At 32.1% G+C, this 24,932-nt stretch overlaps 1 protein-coding gene across 1 annotated transcript in view; it reads left to right on the top strand.

Moving 5' to 3' along the window:
• The window catches only part of KIF14 (kinesin family member 14), a 59,368-nt gene extending 34,837 nt beyond the window's left edge, over positions 1-24,531 (top strand). The window contains exons 24-31 of the mRNA XM_023501858.2: positions 2,308-2,396; positions 6,911-7,132; positions 7,308-7,486; positions 9,976-10,134; positions 11,575-11,706; positions 16,987-17,061; positions 20,005-20,143; positions 22,002-24,531. Of these exons, the coding sequence (XP_023357626.1) occupies positions 2,308-2,396; positions 6,911-7,132; positions 7,308-7,486; positions 9,976-10,134; positions 11,575-11,706; positions 16,987-17,061; positions 20,005-20,143; positions 22,002-22,375 (1,369 nt within the window). The 3' untranslated portion in view covers positions 22,376-24,531. The remainder of the gene's footprint in view (positions 1-2,307; positions 2,397-6,910; positions 7,133-7,307; positions 7,487-9,975; positions 10,135-11,574; positions 11,707-16,986; positions 17,062-20,004; positions 20,144-22,001) is intronic.
• The last annotated feature ends 401 nt before the right edge of the window (positions 24,532-24,932 follow it).

The raw sequence follows: 24,932 nt of genomic DNA, 5'->3' as shown, positions 1-24,932 counted from the left end.
GCTTTGGTGATAATAAGAAGGAAAAAAAACACAGCCTCTGACCTTAAGGAGTTTACAATCTAATGAAAGAAAACATCATATAAAAGGAAGCTTAAAAGGGATGAGGTCACAGCTGTCCTAGGCCCCCTCCTTAACACCTTAACTTTGGGGGCTCATGACTTCAATCAGAGAACAGAGGGCACTGATAAGTTGTAAGAACCGAGGCTTATTTGATCTTGCAGGATGATATTTGTTATTTCTTAGGGGGCAATAATATTCCATTACATTAATATATCATAATTTGTATATCCATTCCTCTCCTGATAGACATCAATATTTTTTCCAGTTCTTTACTATGTCAAAAAATGCTCCTACTTTGCATTGAATTAGACTTATGACTTTGACCTTTGGATCAAATGACTAGCAGTAGAATCTCTGAGTTAAAGCCAGTGGACATTTAAGATTCTTTCCTATCATAGTTCCAAATTGTGTTTTAGAATAGTTGATCCAGTTCACAGCTCTGTCACAATGTATTAGTTAGTGTCCCTATATTTTCACAACCCCATTCAATGTTGATTATTCTCTCTTTTGTCATTTTTGCCAATCTGTTATGATGCGATTTGCAGGTTTTTTTTTTTTTTACTATCACTGATTTTAGTGTTTTGTTTTTTTTTTGTTAATTTTTTATAATTCTTGTTTTGAGAATTTAGCAGTTACAGTACACTCAATGTTAAAATTAACTCATATTCTGAAGCAGTATATTGGAAGAAGGGAGAAAATTGTGAGCATTTCCCTTTGCCTGTTGCTTTGGAATATTCAAGCCTCTGTTCCTTTCTCCTTCATTGAGGCAATAGGATCATATTTCATCTCCCATCAAAAAAAGACAAAGTCACAAATGGAAGGAGGTTTAGAAATCGAAGAGCCTAATCCATGTATTTTACAGATATGGAGACCCAAAGAGATAAACTGTCTTGCCCAAATGTGAGGTAGTTAAATCTAAATGTTTCTCTTGTCAACTGAGGTCTAAAAACATGGTTTTTCTGGTACTTTCTATATCTCAAATCTATTAACCTACATTAGAAGAATTTGGAAAAATCAAATTCTTAGGGGCTAGTTTTGGTATAGAATTAATACTATCACAACTTTAACAGGAAAATGGTTTTTGTTCCAAAACTAATCTATTAAAATTATGTTTACACTAAAAATAAAGAAGCTCCAAGTCAAGGTCCTTTCAAATTATTTTTTTACTCAACTACAAGATAGAAATTGTCAACAGTACATATCAAATTTAGACTCAACTGAACCAAACTGCTTTGTGGCAGAACAACAGTGTGTCATCTCAGACAGAAGTGCCATCATTAAGAATCTATTAGTATTTTCATTATATACCAATATTCTTCAAGTTTGCTGGTCACTTATAAACATTGGTACAAAGCTAAACTTCATAGATAAAGTTTATCACAGATAAAGGCTAAGACCCCCAAATCAATTAATTTTTTTAGCAAATAAATATGGTACTTTTCAATTATCAAGGTGTTCAAAGGGTACTGTGCCAAACAAAAACACCCAATTTATAAGTCCTAGAACATAAAATATATTTGATTCTTCCAATGAGACTTTAAGCTTTTTTTAAAAATTCATAAACATGAAAATAAGACAGCACTTAAAAGTTACTCCCTTGTGAACTGATTCAACCATTTTTGAGAACAGCTCTCTGTGGTAGCAAAGAATTGGAAATTGAGGGGATGCCCTTCAATTGGGGAATGGCTGAATGAGTTGTGGCATATAAATGTGCTATATAAATGCAATGGAATATTGTTGATCTATAAGAAGTGATGATCAGGCCGATTTCAGAAAAAAACTTAGGTCACATGACAAGTCATGTGAGTCAGAAAAGACTTACATGAACTGATGCTGAGTGAAGAGAGCAAAATCGGGAGACTATTGTTTATAGTAACAGCAACATTTTGTGATGATAATAAGAATTTGAAAGATCATCTATTACAGAGCCAACATAAATAATTACAGAATTATCTGACATTTTAGCCTATCTACCACTCTCCTTCATTAGTATATATGATCTAGAATTAAATATTGAAATTTCTTCTTCCTCCTTCTCTTTCTCTTCTTTCTCCTTTTCCTTGTCCTCCTCCTCTTTCTTCACCTTCTCTTTCTTTCTCTTTCTTCCCTTCCTTTTTCTCCTTCTATAATGGAGTTTTGATGAAATAGAATGTCCAGCTTCATTTCAAAAAAGTGATCCTTTATAAGAATATAACATGTAATATAGTTCCTTACCTTCTGACCTTTTTTTTTTTTTTTTTTTGGTAGGAGTAGGAGTTTGATGAAGAATAGGAGAATTTCTGGATGTTTGCAAGATATAAAAGTCCATCCAGTTCAGAATCTAAATTCTACATCAGGTATTTTTTTCTACCAAATTTATTAATTTGCATTTCAAATCACTTTAGTTATGTAAGTTATGGGAGGGAAAATTTGTGAATTTTATAGATTTTATATTTATAAATATAAATTTATATAGATTGTATTAGTCTGACTAAATATTTGTGCCAAGATATGATAACTTGACCATGTGTTTCAATAGAAGGAAATTAAGTGCTGTAATGTTTTTAAAATTTATGTATGTGTAATTTAGGTTAATATATAATAATTTATAAGGAAGATAAAAGGACATAAAAGAAAATAGTTATCATTATTATAGAGTAATTAAAGACATAGTCCCATAAAGGTTAACAGGAAGAAAAAAGTGCAGATCTAATCTTATTCAGGTAAAAACAGATGTTTCTAAAATCCTAAAACACATGACTATTTCTCTCTGTAAAGCAATCTGTAAGGGGAGCTAAACTGACAACTTGATTGACATCTCATTTTGGCATTTATTCTTAGATTACCTAAGATAATATTCACTTGTTTACAGTGCAAAACCATGTATAACTACAGTAACACCTAATTTAACTGTCATCAGAAAATTATCATTATCAGAAAATAGATATTTCACATAACTGCTTACCATTCATTATAAACTTGAGAACTTTTTTCAAATAATAACTCTTTTTTGATTGAAATTTCTCTAAAAAATATTAACTATTTCCTTACTTGTTTACCTGGAAGATACTTAAAATACATTTCTGAGCTCTTTGATGTAGGCATTTCTTCTATTAGTACAGATCTCTACCCATTCAGATCTTTTTTAGTTTTCATTTCTCCAGGCCCAGGCTTTTTACTTTTTGAGGATACCCAAGGAAGTGCTTTCTTTCTTTTTCTTTTTAATTCTTTTCTAAATAGCATTTTATTTTCTTCAATAAATGTAAAGATAATTTTCAGCATTTATTTTTGTAAAACTTTTGTGTTTCAAATTTTTCTCTCCCCTCCCCCAGAGAGCAAACAATATAAGTTAAATATGTATAATTCTTTTAAACGTATTTTCATATTTGTCATGATGTGCAAGAAAAATCAGATCAATAGGGGAAAAGCCATGAGAAAAAAAAAAAAAAGCAAACAAAAGAAAGGAGAAAATACTATGCTTCTTTCCACATTCAGTTTCCATAGTTCTCTTTTTGAATGAGGATGACATTTTCCATCCCACCTCTATTGGAATTTCTCGAATCACCACTGTGTTGAAATGAGCCAGTTGATCATTACATAATCTTGTTATTATTGTGTACAGTGTTCTCTTGGTTCTGCTTACTTCACTCAGTATCAGTTCATGTAAACCTTTCCAAGCTTCTGAAATCGGCCTACTCATCATTTCCTATAGAGCAATAATATTCCATTACATTCATGTGCCATAACTTATTCAGCCATTCCCCAACTGATAGCATCCATTCAATTTCCAGTTCCTTGCCACACTGCAAAAAAAGACTGCCACAAACATTTTTTGCACAGATGTATCTTTTGAGGAGGTGTTTCCATCTGTTAACTTTTACTCTGACTGCATTACTGACATACTTCCTTTCCAATAGATTTCTTTGTGATATCCCTGATAATACTTTTTTCACAGAGATCATCGCTAGAAAGAGGCTTCAGTTTATTTGCATCTGTTTTCCTTTGGGTCATCTGCAACTTTAATTCCTTATTGGTTTTACTGTTCTCAGATTTGTAATTATATAGCACTTTTAAGAAAAAGATTTGTTTTGGGATAAATTGATGTTTTCATTGAGCAGCAACTAGGATAATTAAAAACACAGCAGCTTCCCAAATGCAACAACCTACCTTATGTCTCCTTGTATTTTGTTCCTTTCTGAGCCTTACTTATACAACTTTTGCATGTGTGTGTGTGCATGTATATGTGTATTCACACATGCACACATTCACATACACACAAAAAACCACACATATCTCCTGATTCAATGGCTGGGCACCTATCTACATAGAATTTGGATAATAAACATTTTTCATCATTTTAGTTTTTCTTGAATAGATATTGGGCCAATCTCTTGAATATTTATGAGTCTTTTTCAGGAGAACCTATAAGGTTCTGGGCTTTGATAGAATCAGAAAAATATCTGAAAACAGCAACACCTGCGGGATCTTACTACCTATAGGGAATATCTCCTCTGACATTTATATAATACTTCCTCAGTATCAGTGGCAAACACCGTTAGCAAGGATGCACTTCTCTATTTTCATCTTTGCTTGATATTTTTAATCAATTATTTCTGTGGTTGCTTTTGTCAAGAAATCTTGTATGATCTTAATATATGCACGAGGTACTCCATATTGAAGTAGAGCTTGTAAGACTATTAATGCTCTATTGAATAAAAAGCCTATAAAAAATAATCCTTAAATATTAAGTACAGTGGTATTGTATTCTTTGTACTTTATAGTCAGCTGTAATGATATGAACTATAGTAGAAAGTTATCTATGAATATCTGTTTACTTTTATTGAGGAAAATATTCATGCTATATCATTATGAGGTTTCCTTAATTTATCAAAGCTATACACTCAAATAATTTTCACTCCCCTCTCCTATGCTAGTCTTTTATTTGATATTCCTCTGTATCAAATTATGTGTTGATTTGGTCTGAAACAGAATTTCCCTGTTTTCTCATCATATGCAATATATGTTGATACATAAACTATAGTTATCATGACCACTAACTACATGGTAGGATGATAAAGTGTCTCGTCAAATGAAGTTTATTCTTACCTTTGGGTACATAATGAAATCAACTCCTTAGTTTGCTTCTTCAAGGATCCATGAGTGATCCTTCCATTTGGGTACAATTTCCTTTTGTCTCTTAGTTTCATTTATTCTGAAATTATCAATATGATGTGGTTTAAATCTTCTAATTACATGTTATTTTGTTAGTCATTTAACAAATAGTTCACATTTAGACTATTTACAATTACTGTTTATAGTTTATCTGAAAACTGTTTGAGTCTTAGCATCAGTCACCCTTTTTTCTACTACCATCACTGGGCAGCAGAAGACAACCAGAACAGAGGGCTGTTTTAATTTTCTTTGATTCATAGATTTTTGTAGCTTCCTGGTGATGAACTTTGCCATTCTCAGCTAAGTTAGCATCTAGATAATATACTTAGTCTATTCCTGAGACTGTACTGAAAGCTTGACAAAAAAATGCTAACATAAATATACAGTGGGGAAGAGAACAAGCTTTTGTTTAGTGCCTACTTTGTTCCAGGCACTGTGCTAAGTATTTTACAAATATCTAATTTTATCCTCACAACAGCCCTGTCGGATAAATGCTATTATCTGCATTTTTCAGTTGAGAAAACTTAAGTGACTTGTCCAGAGTCTCTCAGGTAGTAAGTGTCTGAGGCTGGATTTGAATTCAGGTCTTTCTGACTGACTTTAGGCCCAGAGCTCTATCTACTGTGCCCCTCAGTAATCTATAAGGTTTTGGCCTCTTTAGCTTCTCAAACTTAAGTCATGTTATCAAATTTTTTTTATTCTCCCTTGAACTCACTGCTATAATCTTGTCATCTCCCCACTGGAATGAAACATTGAAATAGGACCTCAGGCAGGATAAGAAGGAGCATAATTTATCTCTTCCTGATGACTTGTCATCACGAGGAACATCTATTATGCTTTGCAATAATACATTTCTGTGCTTCTCAGTTTTTTTTTCTTCTCCTTTTACATCAGGCTACCAGATGTCACTTTTGCTTTCATAGTGTTGGATTCTTATAGTTCCCCCTCTGCCTCCCTTTCTAATCTGTAACTTTTAGTGCTGTGAATTGGAACATTAGATAACTTCAAGTTGTGATTAAGAATTATATTGAAATAAGGATCAGTAAGACAGATTAGAAGAAAAGTTCAGTAATAATTAGTGAAGATGTTATATGGCTACTACTTCAGTGCTGTTTTTTTACTTACAGCACTGAGGTTGATAAAAGTCTCACCTCTGAATAAATAGGCTGTTACTATATAGGCTTGGTTATCATTAGTCTGTTCTTGTACCATAAAATAAAGCTGGTTATCTTAGAGTCAGCTCTGTTAGTAACTGATTTTATGGTTTGTATTTTATTTTTGCCTTGTTTTCTGCTTTCTTTCCTATGTATTAGTTAAGTACCTTCAGTTAGAGAATGGTAAGTTATGTTGAAATTTCTGATAAAGGAGGAGATGGAAACTTTTAATTTGGTTAAAATTTGCTGCTCATCTATGAATTTCATTTATTGAGGATTATTCTTATTGCTGTAGAGGAATTTAATCTATTATTACAAATAAATATATTTATTGCAATTGCTTATTCCACTGTAATATTAGTCATTCTAGCTTTACCTTGTAGAAAAAGAACATAAGGAAATTACATAGTAATGATTTTTTAAAATGTATTGGGCTGGTTCTCTGCTATACTTATATTGTTCCTTCAAAAGATAGATTTGTTTCAAAGATTGAGTGCTGGGTACAACTGCTATCTTTTTTTGTTTGTTATTTTCTATTTATATAGGTTTAATGGAGAAATCAGACAGTATTTATTCAAACTCGACAGAATCTTTCTTGCCTGGAATTTGCAAGGAATTGATTGGTTCAGCATTAGATTTCCTAAGTCAAAATGATGAGGAAAAGACTATGGAAGACAGCTTAATTACCAGTTTTCTTAAAATTCATTCTTGTATGATTGCCATTTCCAAAGCTTATGAACAACAAGATGAAGAAAGTCAAGATAATTGTGAGTGCCATCTCAGCTTTTTAATGATTACTTTCTATACTTTTTGCCCTAATTTGAATTATTGCTTGTTGTTTATGGACTGTTTTTGACCATATTAAAATGTATTTGTGTTGTTCAGAGTAAAGTTTTCTTTTATCAGGAGATTGTTGCTGATTAATGTTATACTTTTTTGTAGTTTTTTCGACTGACCGAGCAACTCAGTTATTTTGTATACAAATGACATCTGCTTTTGAACAGCTTGTTGTTCTAACCAAACATTGGCTTAATGATTTTCCACAATCTACTTCAATACCTGATGACGACTTGACACAGGAAGTTAAAAAATTGGGAGGGTATTTACAATTGTTTTTGCAGGTAAATTCATTTGAATTTGTCCCCTGACATCAAATTGTCTTTGAAATTTTGATTTACAAATAATTTAGTAACTCTCTTCTTGAGGTACCAAAACTATTTGATCTCAAAAAATCTTTAAGGAAAAATGGCAAAATCTTGTTCTAATCAGTGGATTTTCCTCTGTTTTAGTACTTGAAAGTTGAAGTTGTCCTTTATATAAAATTGTGTTTTAGCTAAATTCTATGCATCGGGGTAATTAACATAATTTGTATAGAGATATCTAGCCTCTCTTCAAATGTAGTAAAAATATTACACATTTGTGCTTTGATTAGTTAAACTTGTGCTATGAGTATTTAATAGTAAGTAGACAAGTTGCCTACCCAACAATTTAATAATTAAATATATTTAATACAAAATTGTATTATGTACTGTATTATGAGATACAGTATGAAGTAGAGGAAAGAACATGATTTAGAATGAGAGGACCTATGAAACAGGAAGGAAAAAGTCCAGGAGAGAAGCTAAACAAAACTGGGTTCTAACTATACTGGTTACTGAGGCACAAGAGCAGCTTCTTTGCAACCTCACAGTTGAAAATCTTCCAATAAAGCATTATAGTGCTCTAAAATACAAACTTGTTTCAGTTACTACATTGTGCAAGGTAGTTTTTATATTTTAAGTTGTTTATAGTGTAGTAAAGTGGTTAGTGTATTTTAGAGTTTACATTTCATATTCTGCCAGTTTGCTATAAAATAAGTCATGGCTAGGGGGTTCTAAGATAGCATTCTAAAATAAGAGTTTTCCTTACACCCTTGGAGAGTATTTGCTGATGAAATCAGTGGCAAGTAGGAAGAACTTTTCTTGTTAGGATGCCCTGATTGTCTCAATAGAACACATACTACATATGTGTGTGTATACATGCGTATATTTGTTTGTATATGTAAATATCCAAGTATTAATACTTAAGGAAGCTGTAATTTTACTAATGTGTATGAAGAGAGCCATCTTGACACAGTAACTACAGCCCTGGTTTCAGCTCCCCACTCTGACCCATAATGGCTATGACATCTTGGACAACCCCCCTCACAGTGGAACTAGCTAATGTTGTAATTTGCAGAGCAGGTCTGCATGGGGTTTGGAAAGTTGCTTATAGTAAAGAAATAGGATCTAAAGCAAATTATTTTCTTCTAATGTGGGTGCTAGCTTCACTTACACAGGTTGGTGATGAGCCTCTCTGAATTTAACTAGATCTGTCTTCAAATAGTAATGATATAGTTAGTCACTAGACCTTACTTGATGAACGCTATCCAATATGATAGGACTTGCAGAGCTTCTTTTTCACTGGTGTTTCTTTTTAAAATGTAGCTTCAGGGCAGCTAGTTGGTGTAGTAGATAGAGCACCAGCCCTGAAATCTGGCCTCGAGACACTTAACATTTCCTGCCTGTGTGACCCTGGGCAAGTCACTTAATCCCAATTGCCTCAGCAAAAATAAATAAAATAAAATAAAATAAAAATGTAGCTTCAAGAACTCAACCTTAGCTTCATGCCATGATGAACTTTAGAAATGGCTTAGAAGGAAAATGTGTACATATAGATATTTGATAATTATAGATGTCCATAAATATTTTCTCAGTTTTAATATGCTGTCCTTGAAATCAAATTCTAGGAATCTGGTTTATCTTTGTGTTACTTTTTTACAGAGATATAATAATGGGAACTTTCAGTGAGGAATGTCTTACACCAATGCATATTAACAATTGTTTTGCAAATGATCGTTTTGGAGAGTTGTCTGGGATATTGATAGGTTAAATAAATGTGATACAATAAATGTTTACTATGTGTGAAACACTTTACAAGTATTATCTCATTGATAATAAATAACTAAGACAAATGACTAGGTTTATTAAGTGACTTCCTAGTCACAGAGTCAGTATGTGGCAAAAGTAAGACTTAACCCCAGATCTTTCTGACTCCAAAGCCAGTCATTTGCTACTTCATGTTGTCTTTCATATGTTTGTTACTAAAAAAATAAAAATAGAGAAATAGGATAAGTTGCCTTTTTTTAAAAAAGGATAAAATTCAAATCATAAAATTCCATACATTTTTGTAGTTATTTAAATCTGGAACTTGTTCTAAATTCTGTGAACTATAGGGACAACTAGGTGCTCAATGACTAAGACTACTGGGCTTAGTGTCAGGAAGGCCCGAGTTTTAAATCCAGCCTCAGACCCATACTAGCAGTGTGACCCTGGGTAAGTCACTTAAACCAAAAACCTATCTGCCACAGTTTCATCATCTGTAAAAATGAGCAGCAGAAGGAAATGGCATACCACTCCAGCATCTTTGCCAAGAAAGCCCCAAATGGGGTCATAAAGTCAGATGTGACCGAACAACAACAAATGGTCATTGTATTATTGTCTGTCAAATTACTTTTCTCAGATTTTCTTGTCACTGCTTTCTTATTTCTAACCTTCCCAATCTAACAAGCTGGCCAATTTTAATGTTTCAGGGATGCTGTTCAGATATTTCCTCAATGGTGAATGAGGTTCAAAAGAAAATTATACAAACTGTGCTACAAGGATTAAGATATGTCGGGCAGATAGCAGTTCTTAAAGGAGCCAAATTTCATCTTTCAGAAAACAATAGGGATAAAATGGTGAATCTTCAGGTAAAATGGATTATATATATTTTTAAAAACATATGTGTGGAGGAATGTAAGAGGGTTTCGATTGAGTTTTGTTAGTCAATGACAAATTTTTAGTTTTCTAGAAAAGATCTGTTAACATAAATTTCAAAAGTTTATATATAAGCTTTGAAGTATTTTAAAATCTTTATGTGTATTTTGCTCTAAATTTAGGATATTAACTCTTAATTCATTAAATGATTTTTTAAAAGTCCTGTTATCTGATTGTACATGTTTAACCTACATCAGATTGCTTTCTGTTTTAAGGAAAGAGGAGGGTGAGGCAGGGAGGGAGAAAAAATTTGGAACTCTGAATTTTAAAAAAATTTTGAAAATTATCTTTACATGTAATTGGGAAAATAAAATAACATTGAAATTTTTAAAAAGTATTTTCTCTTTCTGCCTTAGTAGCTTTAATGATCTGCTATCAGCAATTTAATCAAGACTAGCCAATTAATTAATGAAAAATCATTTACAGTATTGAGATCAGCATTATATAGTATTTATTTACTTTGGTTATTCATTTCATTCAAAAGATAGCATTATTTTGGGAAGATTAAGATGATGTTAATATGCAATTTCAAAACTATTAAACTAAGCTATTTTGAATTATCCTAAAATTGTAAAATAAATTGTAAACCTATTGTATGTTTTTAATTTGGGGGTTTTAGTATGATTTTTGCCTTTTTTTCCTTAGGCAGTCATATATTGTTGCCTTTTTGAAGGCAGCTAAGAGATTGATAAAAAATAGGGCCCTTATTTCTATTTCATCATAAAGAGTAATCATTTGTTTTAAAGAAGATATTTTTTCTATTTTAATGAAAATCATTAGTCATTAGTAAAAAATAGTGTGTCATAATGGACTTTGGAGTCAAAAAAACATTCTTTGATTCATGTGTGATTGTAGGCAAGTCACTTAACCTCTTAGGACAATAGGCAATTCCCTTTCAACTCTAAGTTTCTGATGGATTGTTGATCAGTATTGATGGGAAGACTGTTCACATTTGGATTTCCTCATAGCAATTGAATCACAGGTTCTTTCCCCTTTGCCTTGTCAAAAAGAGACTAAATTTGAATTTCTACAAATTTATTTGAATTGATAAAAACTATCTATGATCAGGAATGCAGATTTAATGGGTTTTTTTGTACTGATATTTGCCATCAGAACATAAAACTGAAGTAATAAATAATTATTTTTTCTTAATAGAAGAACAAATTAAACCCCAAATCAAGGATTTACTAATTATAAATAGTATAGAACATTGATCACTTGTTATTCTTTAGCTTAATAACTATTATTATTTTTATCTACCTAATGATTATAAAATATATTATGGTCCTAAAGATATCTGTAAATTCCAGTGAAACTATTCCATTATAATTTAATATAAAACAATATTTGATTTTTAATGCATGCGTTTTTAGGAGGATTTCATAAATGCTATTTGTGATGGTGTAAGGTTTGGTCTGAATACTCTTTTGAATTCTGGATTAGAAAAAATAAGGCAGCTTCTGCATGAACTTGAACTCTTCAGACAACAATGCTCACAAAATAAGGTAAGATGAAAGAAAATTTTTAGTGATTATAAAATAGTAATAAAAGCCCAAGAGAGTGAGTATCCTCTAGAGAGAGTTCTTGATTTATGTAAATTTACATTAGAAAAATTTACTCTGTGACAGGCTGCAGACTGGCAAGGGCTGCGGTGGTGGGGGCAACAGCAGTACCAGTGGAACTATGCAATGTCCTCTACTCCAGGCACTGAAGCCCCTCTGGCTACTTCACTAGAACTTCCAAAGAGGGTAGAGCCAAAGGTGAGGGATATAGGAAGTCTGCATAATGGTCCATGTTCCCTGGCTGTAAATGCAAATTTGATAGTTGACTTTCAGAATAATTTCAATTCTTTAGAAATGTAGATAAGTTGAATTATTTTCTTGCAGAAGAGATTGATTAATTATAGAATCTCTACTTTTTTTTTGTACATATATGACTTTAGAAGATCAATATTACTATCACAGTAGCATGTTGTGCAGCTTTAGTTGTAGCACTCTCTCCACCTTTCAGTAATCATTCTACTGAGTTTTTGTTACGTTTTTTCTTAGTAATGTGGAAATAATTCCTGAAATTGAAATGTAGCAGTGCCACCTAGTGCCCATTTTGTGGTTGCTCTTTTTGAAGGTTATCCTAGCAATAAATTATGGATTGATAGTTCAAGCAGTAGCAGAAATTAGGAAAATATAGGTTAGATCTGGTGATGACAAATTTCAATGCAGTGTCCTAATACTTTCATTTTTCTTGTAATGAGTGAATCTATTTAAAAGCATCCCTTTTCAGAATTATTAAAATTCATGGTATTCAAATGCTATGTTGTTAATTCTTCACTTGACATATTATAGGAAAACATGCATTTGTGACAAGTTTTTATGAATGTTTTATTATGTGGTTATTTGTTAATTGATTGAACTATGAGAATATAAAAATGCTATTAGTATAATATTTCCATTTTCCGGAAATTCCGTTTTAAAAGATTGACTGTAGTATCTCAACTAATGAATGAATTAATCAACAAGTATGTAATGAGTGCCTTCAATTGGCACAGTTTTTTGTTACATCACAATATATTATATTTGTTATGTCACAATAAAATCTCCAAATAAAATCTTATCCCAAAGTTTTCTTGTGATTTAGAGATAACTTTTGTCTTGTTTTATCTAGTCCTTAGGCAAAGTCACATGGTCCACAGGTAGGCCCATACTCCAGATTTGTCTAGCTCAGCAATACCTTCCAGAGCATGTGCTCTATTGCTCTACAGTCTTTGAGAACACAAGGCCATATCTACACTATGTTGAAATATTAGGATAAGACTTTAGTGGAAGGTGCCTTTCATATATTAGACACAGACAAAATATATTCAAATGAATTAAATGACATAAATATTTTATTTTCACATTTTCTAGCAAAAATGACCTTTCTGTATTCTAAATGTTAAGTTAGGAATATTGGTAAATTCATTTAGTTGCTATTTGATTATTTTAGGTGATAACTATAACATGTTAACATTCTACATATACTTCATTAAATATGTGAGCTCATAAATGTTTGTACTCTTTTTCATTAATACTTTTTCCTGTGTGATTATTGTCCTTATCTTTCCATAGATCTTCATACAAGATCTGCCCAACAAGTTGGAGGCCTTTCTCTATATTTCAGGCTCCCTCTTTTTTCCTTCTCTACCTTTCAAAATCCATTGACATTTTATCCCCTAATGCAAGTGTCTGCTTCCCTGGGTGTGCTTGAGCCCAGAGTCTCCACTGATGACCTAGTCTGAACAACTGCTGACCCCCCCATACCCCCAGGGTATGGTTTTCTTGTTTGGTTAGTCATTCTGTTCCCTTGACCTTATTAAAGGGAAATTTGTACCTGACTAAGAAATGACAGTATATAGATAATCCTATTTATGCATTTTTGAAACCCAGTCACTTATGTTGTTTGAGGCTAGATTAATGTATATAGCATTTCTCAGATCTGTCACTCCAGTAGCCCATTGAAAGAAGAAGTAATATTAGTCTGATGTTACTTATTCTAGATGCAACCATGTAGATTCTTCTTCATCACTCTCCTTTATAAATATTAACAAGCTATCTCTTTAATAATATGTTCTAGAGATGTAGTGAACTGGTATGGATAAAGAGTTATATTCAGAGTGAGAAAGACTTAGATTCAAGTCATTCCTCTCCTGCCCTCTTCTCCCTATTTTCCACCTACCAAGTTTAATTGACTTTATGATCCTGGGCAAGTTATTAAACTTTTCAGTGCCCAGGATAATGCTTTAAGACTATAAGTTGCATAAGAATTGGTTTGTATATGAAGCTTTCCCTTAGGAATTGCTTATAATAATAGCTAACATGTATTTAATATCAGGCAGTATACTAAGTCTTTTACAATTATTTTTTCATTTGATTCTCACATCATCCCTGAGAGATAGGTGTTTTTATTATTTCCATTTTACAAAGAAGGAAATTAAGACAAATAGCTTAAATGCCTTGCTCAGTTCATGTAGCTGATAAGTATTTGACACCAGATTTGAACTCTTCTTCTTGATTCTCCAGCCTGGAACCTTATCCACTGAGCCATCTAACTGCAAACGTTATATTGATGATATCATGGGTATGAACTAATAACAATGATATCTTCTAAAATTTTGCCTAGAATCGAAATTAAGCTCATTGATTTAGAGTTTGCAGATTTACTTTCACCCTTTTTGATCATCAGGTCATAACCTGTCTTTCTCTAGTCTGATGACCTCTTTTTTTTTTTTTTTTTCCTGTTCTTCTCTGCTTTGAGATATCCTTGACAGTGATTCAACATTCACTTAATTTATCTGACTTAGGTTACTAGAATTCATCAAAAGGAACTTACTGTTCCTCTTCTGTTTTGGGCTTCATCTCCTATTAACCCTTTTAATTTTGTCCTTTCTAGTTTAAAGATCTTTCTTCTTAGAAGGGAGAACAGAGGAAAATAAAAGTGGAATGGTTCTGCATTCTCTCCATCAACCAATGACACCATCCCAGTTACCTCACATAGATATTCTGAGCCTTCTTTGATCTTCCTCGTTCTCCATGAAGCTCTCTTTTGTTTTTGGTTTTTTTTTTGTTTTGTTTTGTTTGTGTGTGTGTGTGTGTGTGATCATCAGTCCAAGTTATTTCTGAGCTTTAGGGCTTCTGACCTTATCCTGGCAAGATTATGCTGTTTCCTCTTTTACCTTTTCTTATTCTCATCTGTTCATTTCTTTTAAAAATCCAAGTTGGTCAATGAATTCTCTGTGCATCTATTTCAGTCTCTTTAGACAGATTTTCTTTTCTTTCTCATTAAAAATGTTTTTAGTTTTATTTTCTAAATTTCATTCTTAAGAATTTTCCATTACTCTTGGTTGACTTCCCCTGCAGAATTTTTTCCACAAAGTCGAACTGATCCTTTTTCCTGAACTTTCTGGAGTCTTTCTAAAGAATCTAGACTATATCTCTCATACATTATCAAATCAAGAAAAATTTAGTAAATGCTGACTGTGTGCCAGGCATTGGGGTGGCAGTGTCAGAAGAGAGAAGTGAGCATATCTGAGAGATGTTACAAAGGTAGAATTGACTGGACATGGCATTGGTTTGGATATGGGAAGTAGAGAGTGAAGACTTGGGGATGACATGTAGGTTGTAAACTTTAGTGACTGGAAGAATGATGGTTTTCTCAACAGTGACAGGGAAGTTTGAAAAAAGGGAGAGTTTGTGAAAGAAGATGATACCTTTTTTTCTCCATTTGTTTCATAAGATGGTGTGGTCATTCTTATCTCCAAAATAGCTTCAACAAATATTTGCTTAACTGAAATCATTCATCACTGTTATGTAGGGTGTCCTTAAAAGCCACAGTCATAAATTGAATTAATACTTTTGAAATACCCTGTTCTTCACATGTATACTCACACAACTGTATCACTTTTGTTTTTTTCCTCTACCTATTTTCAGCATATTTCCTTTTCCTGTTAGTGAATTTTCTCAGAAGAGTGTAATTGCTTACTATATATTGTTTTTCTGACTTATCTTCTTTATTTGTTTTTTCCTTTTTAAATAAGGCAGACCCTTCTACCCATATTCCAGTCAGGAATCACATTCCATCAAGTCTTATTGATGATTAGGAATTCAAATTTGTCACTTTGTATTAGGATTTCCAGTTTTGACTATTTTTCAATTAATTAATAAAGGACACAAGTTGACATACTTTTAAGTTAAAATTTGACTACTTAAAACCAAAACCTCCAAGATATTAAAGACCCAGAAGATGGTACCCAGTTTTTTAAGTGAATCCTTTATGGAAGATTTAGTGACAAATGTAGAAAAGAATTGTATAAACGGAGAAAGAATACTTGGAGGAGTTGTGGTCTGCATCAAAGGATGGTCTGCATCTCAGTATGACACCCTGTCCTAGAACTATTAAATCAACAAAGCATCACATTGCATATGATTCAGAATGAGTGGCCCATTTATTGGGAATTTCAAGTATTTTCATTATACAATGATTTGGATTGCAGCAGTAGTCAGTTGTAACACTATTGGTCCTATTTGTCATGTATCTTTCTTGCCTTCTTTAAGTTTTATGTTTGGAGGCAGGAGCTTAACTAGATAATCTATAATAAGATGTTAAAATAATAGAGTTTTAGAGCTGGAAAGGACTTTGGAGATGATCTAGCTAGTCCAGAGGTGCAAACTCTTGGCCTGCTGTCTGAGTAGAGGGAAAACCAGGTTAAAATATAATTGACAGGGGGCAGCTAGGTGGTACAGTGGATAGAGCACCAGCCCTGAAGTCAGGAGAATCTGAGTTCAAATCTGGTCTCAGACACTTAACACTTCCTAGTTGTGTGACCCTGGGCAAGTCATTTAACCCCAGTTGCCTCAAAAAAAAACATATATATATATATATATATTTACCAAAATATGTAAAAATACAGTACAAAACAATGTTATTTTGTGATTTTCCAATACAATATGCAGCCCACAAGGATTCCTTTTTGTTATAGTTTGATATCACTGATTTAGCCTAACCTATTATTTTTATGAATTTACATATCTGAGGCCAGGAAAAAGTGGTGTATGTAAGTAAGTAAAGAGGTGCTGTATGTAAGATCCCACAGTGTTTTAGAGCTAGGACTAGAACCAAGATGTCCTAATCTCCTGGCTAGAGGGTTTTGTTTTGTTTATTTTTATTATACCAATGTTATCTCCTTTCAGGTAAAGAATCTGGGATTGTGTAGTTCTCATTAATTCTGTCTAAATAATATAATTCCTTTATAGGTTCTAGAAAAGATGAAAACTAATGCTATGGCATTGACCAGATTCTTTGAAAATACCATTGCTGATTGGAAAAAGGTATGAGATACCTAATATCTTCTCCTTAAATACTATAATTCATTTCATTTGATTTTCTTTTTTAATTGCAGCTTAGTTTTTTAATCTTCCCAAATTATTTCTGTTCAACAGTTCTAAATATGTAGCATGAATCTAAAAGTGTTATCAGCCAAAGATAATAATTTCCTACCTGTGAACAGTGTTTCAATCAGTAAGCATTCACTAGGCACTTACTATATGTCTGAACACCAAAGAATTTGAGTTTCACAACAAATTAATAATGCAGATTTAAATTGTTTTAGTTTTAAACAGGGAAATGGAATCTCAGGGATTTTAAGTGACACACCTCCATTCATGGAGAGATGAATGTCATCTTGATCCTTTTGGTTCCTAATCCCATCTTCTTTCTATTTTATCATGATGCTTTCCTACCTGAATAATTGATATAAAGTACAATTGAATAGTATAATTTATATACCCATATAAAGTGCTTTTAATCTACAAAGTCATTTCCATAATTAATTAATTTATTTTTATTTTAATCCTCATTTCAATTTGATTCATCATTTTCATCCTCATTTGATTATATTGGCTGAATCCTAAGGAAAACTTGCTAAACTAGTTTCCCTCTTTGAGCATAATAAATACTCTTTTCCTCTATTTATTTCTCTACACACAAAGAAAAGATTTATAAATTCATTTAATTATTTCTTTATTACCATTAGTAGTTATTAGCTTTTTTAAATCATTGGATAAAAAAAGAAAATTGTGAATAACATAGATATGTGATGTGTGTGTGTGTGTGTGTGTGTGTATGCATACATAGATAATAACAAAAATATAGAGAGAGGACATAAGTGAACTAGGAAAAGTGTTAAATTTTTTTCCATGTCATAAGCAAAAATGGAAATGATTGTGGAATGATGTAATGATAAGGAAATTATAGATGGGCATTTGATATTTTAAAGAATACATACATATTAACTTATAGATGCCATGAGGATATGTGTTTAAGAATTATATATAGTATTTATACATATTGTAAATATGTATGATATATACTATTTAATCTCTTGAAAGCACTCTAGGAAAATACAGGATTTAATAGAAATGGCTATTTTTTAAAGCCATAGAATGCAAAAGCAGTGGTGAAAATAGGATTGCTAGCAGTTAGGATAGAAATGTTATGTATCCTGGGTACATCTTGGAAAGAGAAAAACCTTTTGGTCTTTATTATGGACACAGATCAGAGTAGTTCTTGACATGGAAGCAAGAGCCTTTGCCCTATGATTCTGAAAATGTAAATCTAACTCTGATCATATAGTTAAATAAATTTATTTTCCATTTGAACTCATTTATTGGAATTATTCTTGGGTATGAGAGTAAATAGCTATATCTATAGTAGTTCTTCATACTTCAAGAATCTGTCATTTCTCCTCTTGCTAAATAGCAGGTAGTACAGTGGATAGAACAGTGGGATCGATGTCGGGAAGACTTGAGTCCCCTGGGCAAGTCACTTCACCTCTATCTGCCTCAGTTTCTTCATCTTTAAATTGGAGATAATAATAGTTACTTAATTTTCTCTGGGTCTCTGCTTCCTTCTCTGTCAAATGATGGAGTTGGATTAGATGATCTTTAAGGTGCTTTCTCAACTCCCATATTGTCTTTCTTGGTAAATGTACATAGAAAGTTTATATTAAATTGACCTGTCACATATTACATTTTTATGAAGATCATAAGACCTCAAGTCATTCAGATTGGTTTAATAGGTATCAGACAAGGGTCATCTAGTAATAATAAAGATTTTCCTTGCCAGGTCAGATAACAAACTTATCCTACCACTACCTCTGCATTCTGCCACTATCCCTTCTCCATTTTTTCATTTAAAACAACTTTTTTTGTTAGAATAATGTAAAAGGATTTAATTTAAATTTTAAGAAGGAATTCTTTCATTTGCTTTTTAAAAAAAATTATTATAGTTTTTTATTTACAAGATATATGCATGGATAATTTTTCAGCATTAACAATTGCAAAACTTTTGTGCCAATTTTTCCCTTCCTCGCCCCCTCCCCCAGATGGCAGGTAGACCAAAACATGTTAAATATGTTAAAGTATATGTTAAATACAATATATGTATACATGTCCATACAGTTATTTTTCTGCACAAGAAGAATTGGACTTTGAAATAGTGTACAATTAACCTGTGAAGAAAATAAAAAATGCAGGTGGACAAAAATAGAGGGATTGGAAATTCTATGTAGTGATTCACACTCATTTCCCAGAGTTTTTTAGCTCATTCAATTCATTACTGCTCTATTGGAACTGATTTGGTTCATCTTATTGTTGAAGAGGGCCACGTCCATCAGAATTGATTATCATATAGTATTGTTGTTGAAGTATATAATGATCTCCTGGTCCTGCTCATTTCACTCAGCATTAGTTAATGTAAGTTTCTCCAGGCCTTTCTGAAATCATCCTGCTGGTCATTTCTTACAGAGCAATAATATTCCATAATATTCATATACCACAATTTATTCAGCCATTCTCCAATTGATGGGCATCCACTCAGTTTCCAGATTCTGACCACTACAAAGAGGGCTGCCATAAACATTCGTGCACATACAGGTCCCTTTCCCTTCTTTAAGATCTCTTTGGGATATAAGCTCAGTATTGATATAAGCCCACTGCTGGATCAAAGGGTATGTACAGTTTGATAACTTTTTGAGCATAGTTCCAAATTGCTCTCCAGAATGGCTAGATGTATTCACAGAATTCTTTCATTTGAAGCATAACTTTACAATTTTATCTTGATATTTCTTAACATTAAAAAAATTGTTGTAAAAATTTTATTTCAAAAGTCCTTAACGTAGTAATAAGATTATAGCCATTGAAAGTCATTTTGATAAATTTACTGCTTTGTGATGATACTGCACATTTTAAATAAACTTTGCTTTGTAAATGCAGAAGGGTTTTAGAGCTCAAGTTAAAGAAGAGGAATCGGTATACCAAGGTGCGGAGAAGCTAATCAATTTTGCTACAGAATTCTTGAAGTTGAAGCATTGCTTAGAACAAATTAGTCAAATTGTTATTTCTACATTAAAAGGTATTTACTCCAAATGAGATTCATTGTTTTATTAAATCATCTTATTGTAAGCACACTTGTCTTCCACTTTCATTAGTACTTCTAATAGTAGTTGACTCTTTTCTTCATCAGCTTTAACTTCAAGTATAGTTACTGACGTAATTGACATAATAATAATTGATAGCCATTTCCACTTCAACAGACATTTAATTTATTTAACACCTGTTACTCAATCTCCTTTATCCTCAAAAAAAAAAAAAAATCTGACTTTAACTCTTCAGTATCTTTAAGCTTTGTTTTATAATTCACTCCTGAAAAAATAGAGGAAAGTGTGAACTTCATTTCTTTACTTTGCAATCTTTCCTCAACTAATTACACTCTGGCTTTTTAATTCTACCATTTTACTAAAATTGTTTCTAAAGATCACTAGCAGATTTTTAAAATGCTAAATCTGTTAGTTTTGGATTGAATTTTTTTTTCTAGTTGTCTTCCTGCCTGACTTTTTAGCAGCATGGAATGCTCTTGACAACTGATTTTCCTGTGTTTTTTTCTTCTCCCTTGACTTCTGTGACACTACTCTCTTGCTTTTCTCCTGTCCATTTGATTTTCCTTTTTGTCTTCTATGGTTTATAAGCCTCCTTCACTTATTGGACTTCCCCCAAAATTCTCCCTTCTCCACAGTTTCTCCCTTTAAGATACCATAAACTTCATAAATTCAAATTTAATTTTTTTGCAGATGAATTTAAAACATATATATGTAATCATATAACTATTAACTAGGCATGTCTCCCTAGATGTCCCATCAGTACTTCAAATTCAAAATATTCCAAAGTTATATTTATCTCTTAGAGAACCAACTGTCCTTCCTCTCAGCTTCCCTATTTTTATTGATGTTATCACTAATATTTCTACCTCTATTTCCCTTGTCACACCAGTTTAGACTTTTTTGGTCTATCATAATGTTCTAATTGATTTTCCTGACTCTAGTCTGTTTCCTCTCTAGTAATTTTCCTTAATGCACAAATATGTTGTCACTCCTCTGCTTGGAAATCTTCGATGATTTCCTGATGTCTGGAACAGAGATGCTTCCTCCTCTCAGAACTCGGGTCTTCATGCCATCCATAATATTGCCAACTGCCAGCAGAACCAGATTACATATTACAATTGGGAAATATTTAGCAAAATAAATAAAAATAAAATGTAAATAAACTAGTATCTAGTTTTCTAAGTCAGTATGTGCCTGCAGGGTTCCTTAGGTACAGTTTAGTGACCTAATTTCCATTTGAGTTTGATATTAAAGCCCTCCATGATATGACTTTCAACTATATTCCCAGCTTTATTTGCCATCATTCCCCTTCACATGGTCAGCTTTCCAGTCAGACTAGGCTACTAGATCTGTTGTTAGCTTGACACCTCTCATCTGTGTTTATTCAAGTTGTCCCTCAATGTACTCTGTCCTCCTTGCTGCCTTCCAGAATCTTTTTCTTCATTTCGTGTTCAACTCAAGTGTTATCTCCACTTTGAAGTGCAGGAGTGATATCTACTAAGTCTGGTTATTAGTTATAACACCTAATCATTTTTATTCAGTTAATAAAAGTCCACATAATTAAAGGTGACTATGGAGTGACTATTGCAGAGATAAAGATTTACTAGTTAACAAGGAATAGTTCTTGCTAACTAGTAAATAATATTTAATAAATAATTCCTTGCTAACTTATAAAACTAATAACAAGGACTATTCCTTCTTATCAGTTTTAAATGCCTTAAGGTACTTAGCTTATATTTGATCTAAAAGAAAATTACTAAGTTGCAAAAATTAGAAATGCCTAGAAAACTTAAAAGTTGATTAGTTTTGTTTTTTTTTCTCCTCCCTGTATAGGATTAGGATCCTCCAGTGATGTTATTCTGCTCAAGAATTGTGTTGAAAATATTTGTATCTTGGCCAAACATTTTAATGATAACTTCAGTCTGTTTACATCACTTTCGGATTCAACAAGTGCCCATGATGATAGAATATCTGATGTTGACTTCAGGGAGATACAATCTCTAGCCAAATCACTTCTCTTGGATTTTGAATCTGAAGAACAACTTTATTTGTTAAAACCCAAGGAAATATCTAAACAAAATAGTAAGGATGAAGAAAAATATAAACTAATAAGAACCGATGAACCAAAATATGATTGTAAATTCCAGATTCCATCTTCTGCTCTTTGCACAGAGGAACTTTCACCTAATAATATTGAGTGGGTATAAACTCATATGTATGTATATATTATTTTGTGACTATCAAAGAAAGAAAAAGAAAATTTGATTAGTCCCTTTGTTAATATAGGAGAAAAGTTAGCATTAAAAACATATACCTGAAGAATATGTTTTACATGTTAAGTATTATGGAATCTTTATTTTAAAAGAAATAAATGTATGTATGTGATACCCACAAAGCCACTTGACAATTTTCTCCCTTATGTTAAAACAGCAAGCACATCAAAGATACTTTATTAAATAAGCACTTAATTAATTGTGACTTCTTGGAATTTTGTAAACAAAATCCCCAAATATTTATGACAAAGTGAAGTAAGGAATCCAAGACCAAACTTGTGGTCATCACGCCTTTAGTCTCCGATAGAATTATTTTGCTTTATGGTGCTAGGAATTTGAGGTTTTGATACTAGCTATTAATCAAAGCTCAGTAGTTCAAAATTAGCTTTTTTAGTGGTTCCCTAAAGGTGGAAAATATCAACAGTTGATGAAATGTGTTTGTATATATTTTCAGCTAAAAAGAGTTTGTGAAAACCTGAAAATAAGAGGAAATATGTCTTTTAAGAGGATTGGTAATGAGAACATAGCTCTAGTGATTTAAATTTAAATTGTAACTATTCTTCTCAAGCTCTTGCATCATTTTTTAAAATAAAATACTCAGGAGTATAGTAATCCTAATTTTCCCTAGCTATAAAGATGATTACCAAAATATATGTATTTTATACGCCTACTTTGTTAAACTCTATCGATTTCTTCCTAACCCTACTAAAAGGGTCAGTGTTTAGGTAAGTGGTAGGAATGAATTTTCTGTTATATTTGCTTTTTTAAAGGTGTGTGCTTATTTACTGTTTATAGGATCTTATGAATGAAGGTAATGTCTGAATTTTCATCTAAGTAAGAAAATATAGAATACTTTTGTGCATATATTTATAGGACCCCTTATTTTGGTTTTTCATAATCTTCCACTTTCTCTTGATGGCTATAGGACTATATGTTCAAATCTTTAAATCATTAATGTTTATAATTAATATTAGGTCTCATTTTCTTGTCTTAGAGAGTCAATTTGGCATTGACTCAAATGCCAAATGAGTCTTTGTTTCTTCAAAGAGTTTTAGTTAACTGAAGAAAACCAGTTTTTCATCAAATATTCAAATCTACATCATAATAGGGAGTACATTTTCTTTCTTTTTTAGTAGTTCTGTTATACCTAATTAAAAATCACATCCCGATGCCAGAATCTCAGCCTGCTACTGAAAGAACCTAAGGAATCAAAGGTAGGACTTTTCACAGATGGCACAGTTGTTTCATTATGGATTTAAAAGAAGAATTTATAGTTGCATGGAAACTGAAGCCCATGAGATGCTTAGGCACAGGAACATTTTTACTTGTAGGATCTCATGTAAAAGATAATTATCTTTGAACTGTACAAGAAATGTGGATAATTTGTGATTCTGTGTTGGGTTGAAGATACCATTTTCATGACATCGAACAGTTCCTGGAAAGTAATTCTTTTAAACAACACAAGCACTTTGCCTCTTTTCCTTTTAAATACTGGTATAGCACATTACTTGCCTAGCAGAAATTGGCTGTTTGGTATAATGCATCTATTTGATAATTGTTTTATTAATCAGAAATTTCTAATGAGCTTCTGCCATCATACCTTAGTCATTACATGATTACATGTTATTTTCATTATGTGCCAAATTGAATTGGCTTTCTTGCATTTGAGTTGCATTTTTTTCTAAGCCTCAACATGATATTTTTAATAAAATCTTTGTACTGTAATTTCACCTCCAAAAATATTCAAAAATCTAAATATTTATGCATGCTTTATTTTTTGCTTAAAAGTAGCATCATTTATTGTGCCTTAAAGTATCAACATAGTAATTTACTATTTCATATGACCTCCCTAAGACAGGTTTCATCTTCATATTCATTATTTTAATCTTTGCTTCCACCCCTCTAAACCCAGGACTACATTGGTCAAAACTTTTTAAGTCAAATGTGTAAATTTTTTGTACATATTTATATTCTAAATTCCTAAAGTCCCTATGTTTGAATGGGCTTTGAAACATATATTTTGTTATTCAGAATCATGTTTATAACTGTAAAATATTAAAACAAAAATGCTATTAATAAATCTTGTGAAATGTTGCTATATTCAGTTTTTCTATTTTATTAATATCCATTTACCCATTTTTCCAATTCATGATTGAGAATTACCTTGATTACTTTGCTATAATAAAAACCAACTCTCCTAATTATTCATTTAAATTCTAATGGGAGAGTCAACATATACATAAATAGGTACACATAATATGTAGAGTAGATGAAAGGAAACCTTAATGGGGAACTCATTAGGAGCTGGAGGGACTAGGAAAGATCTCCTGGAAGAGGTAATACTTAAGCTGTCTCAACTGAAACCAGGGTTCCCCAAAATAAAAGTTAGAAGGAAGAACAATGTAGGTGTGGGAGACAGGCAATGCAAAGATAAGAGATGAAGCAGTGTATATTAGGAAGTAAGCTGTATGAAGACTAAGAAAGGCCAGAC

Source organism: Sarcophilus harrisii, chromosome 4 (assembly GCF_902635505.1).
Source record: "Sarcophilus harrisii chromosome 4, mSarHar1.11, whole genome shotgun sequence".
NCBI classification, from domain to species: domain Eukaryota; kingdom Metazoa; phylum Chordata; class Mammalia; order Dasyuromorphia; family Dasyuridae; genus Sarcophilus; species Sarcophilus harrisii.
Note: the sequence above shows the minus strand (reverse complement) of the source record. Positions and strands in the feature narration are given on the sequence as shown.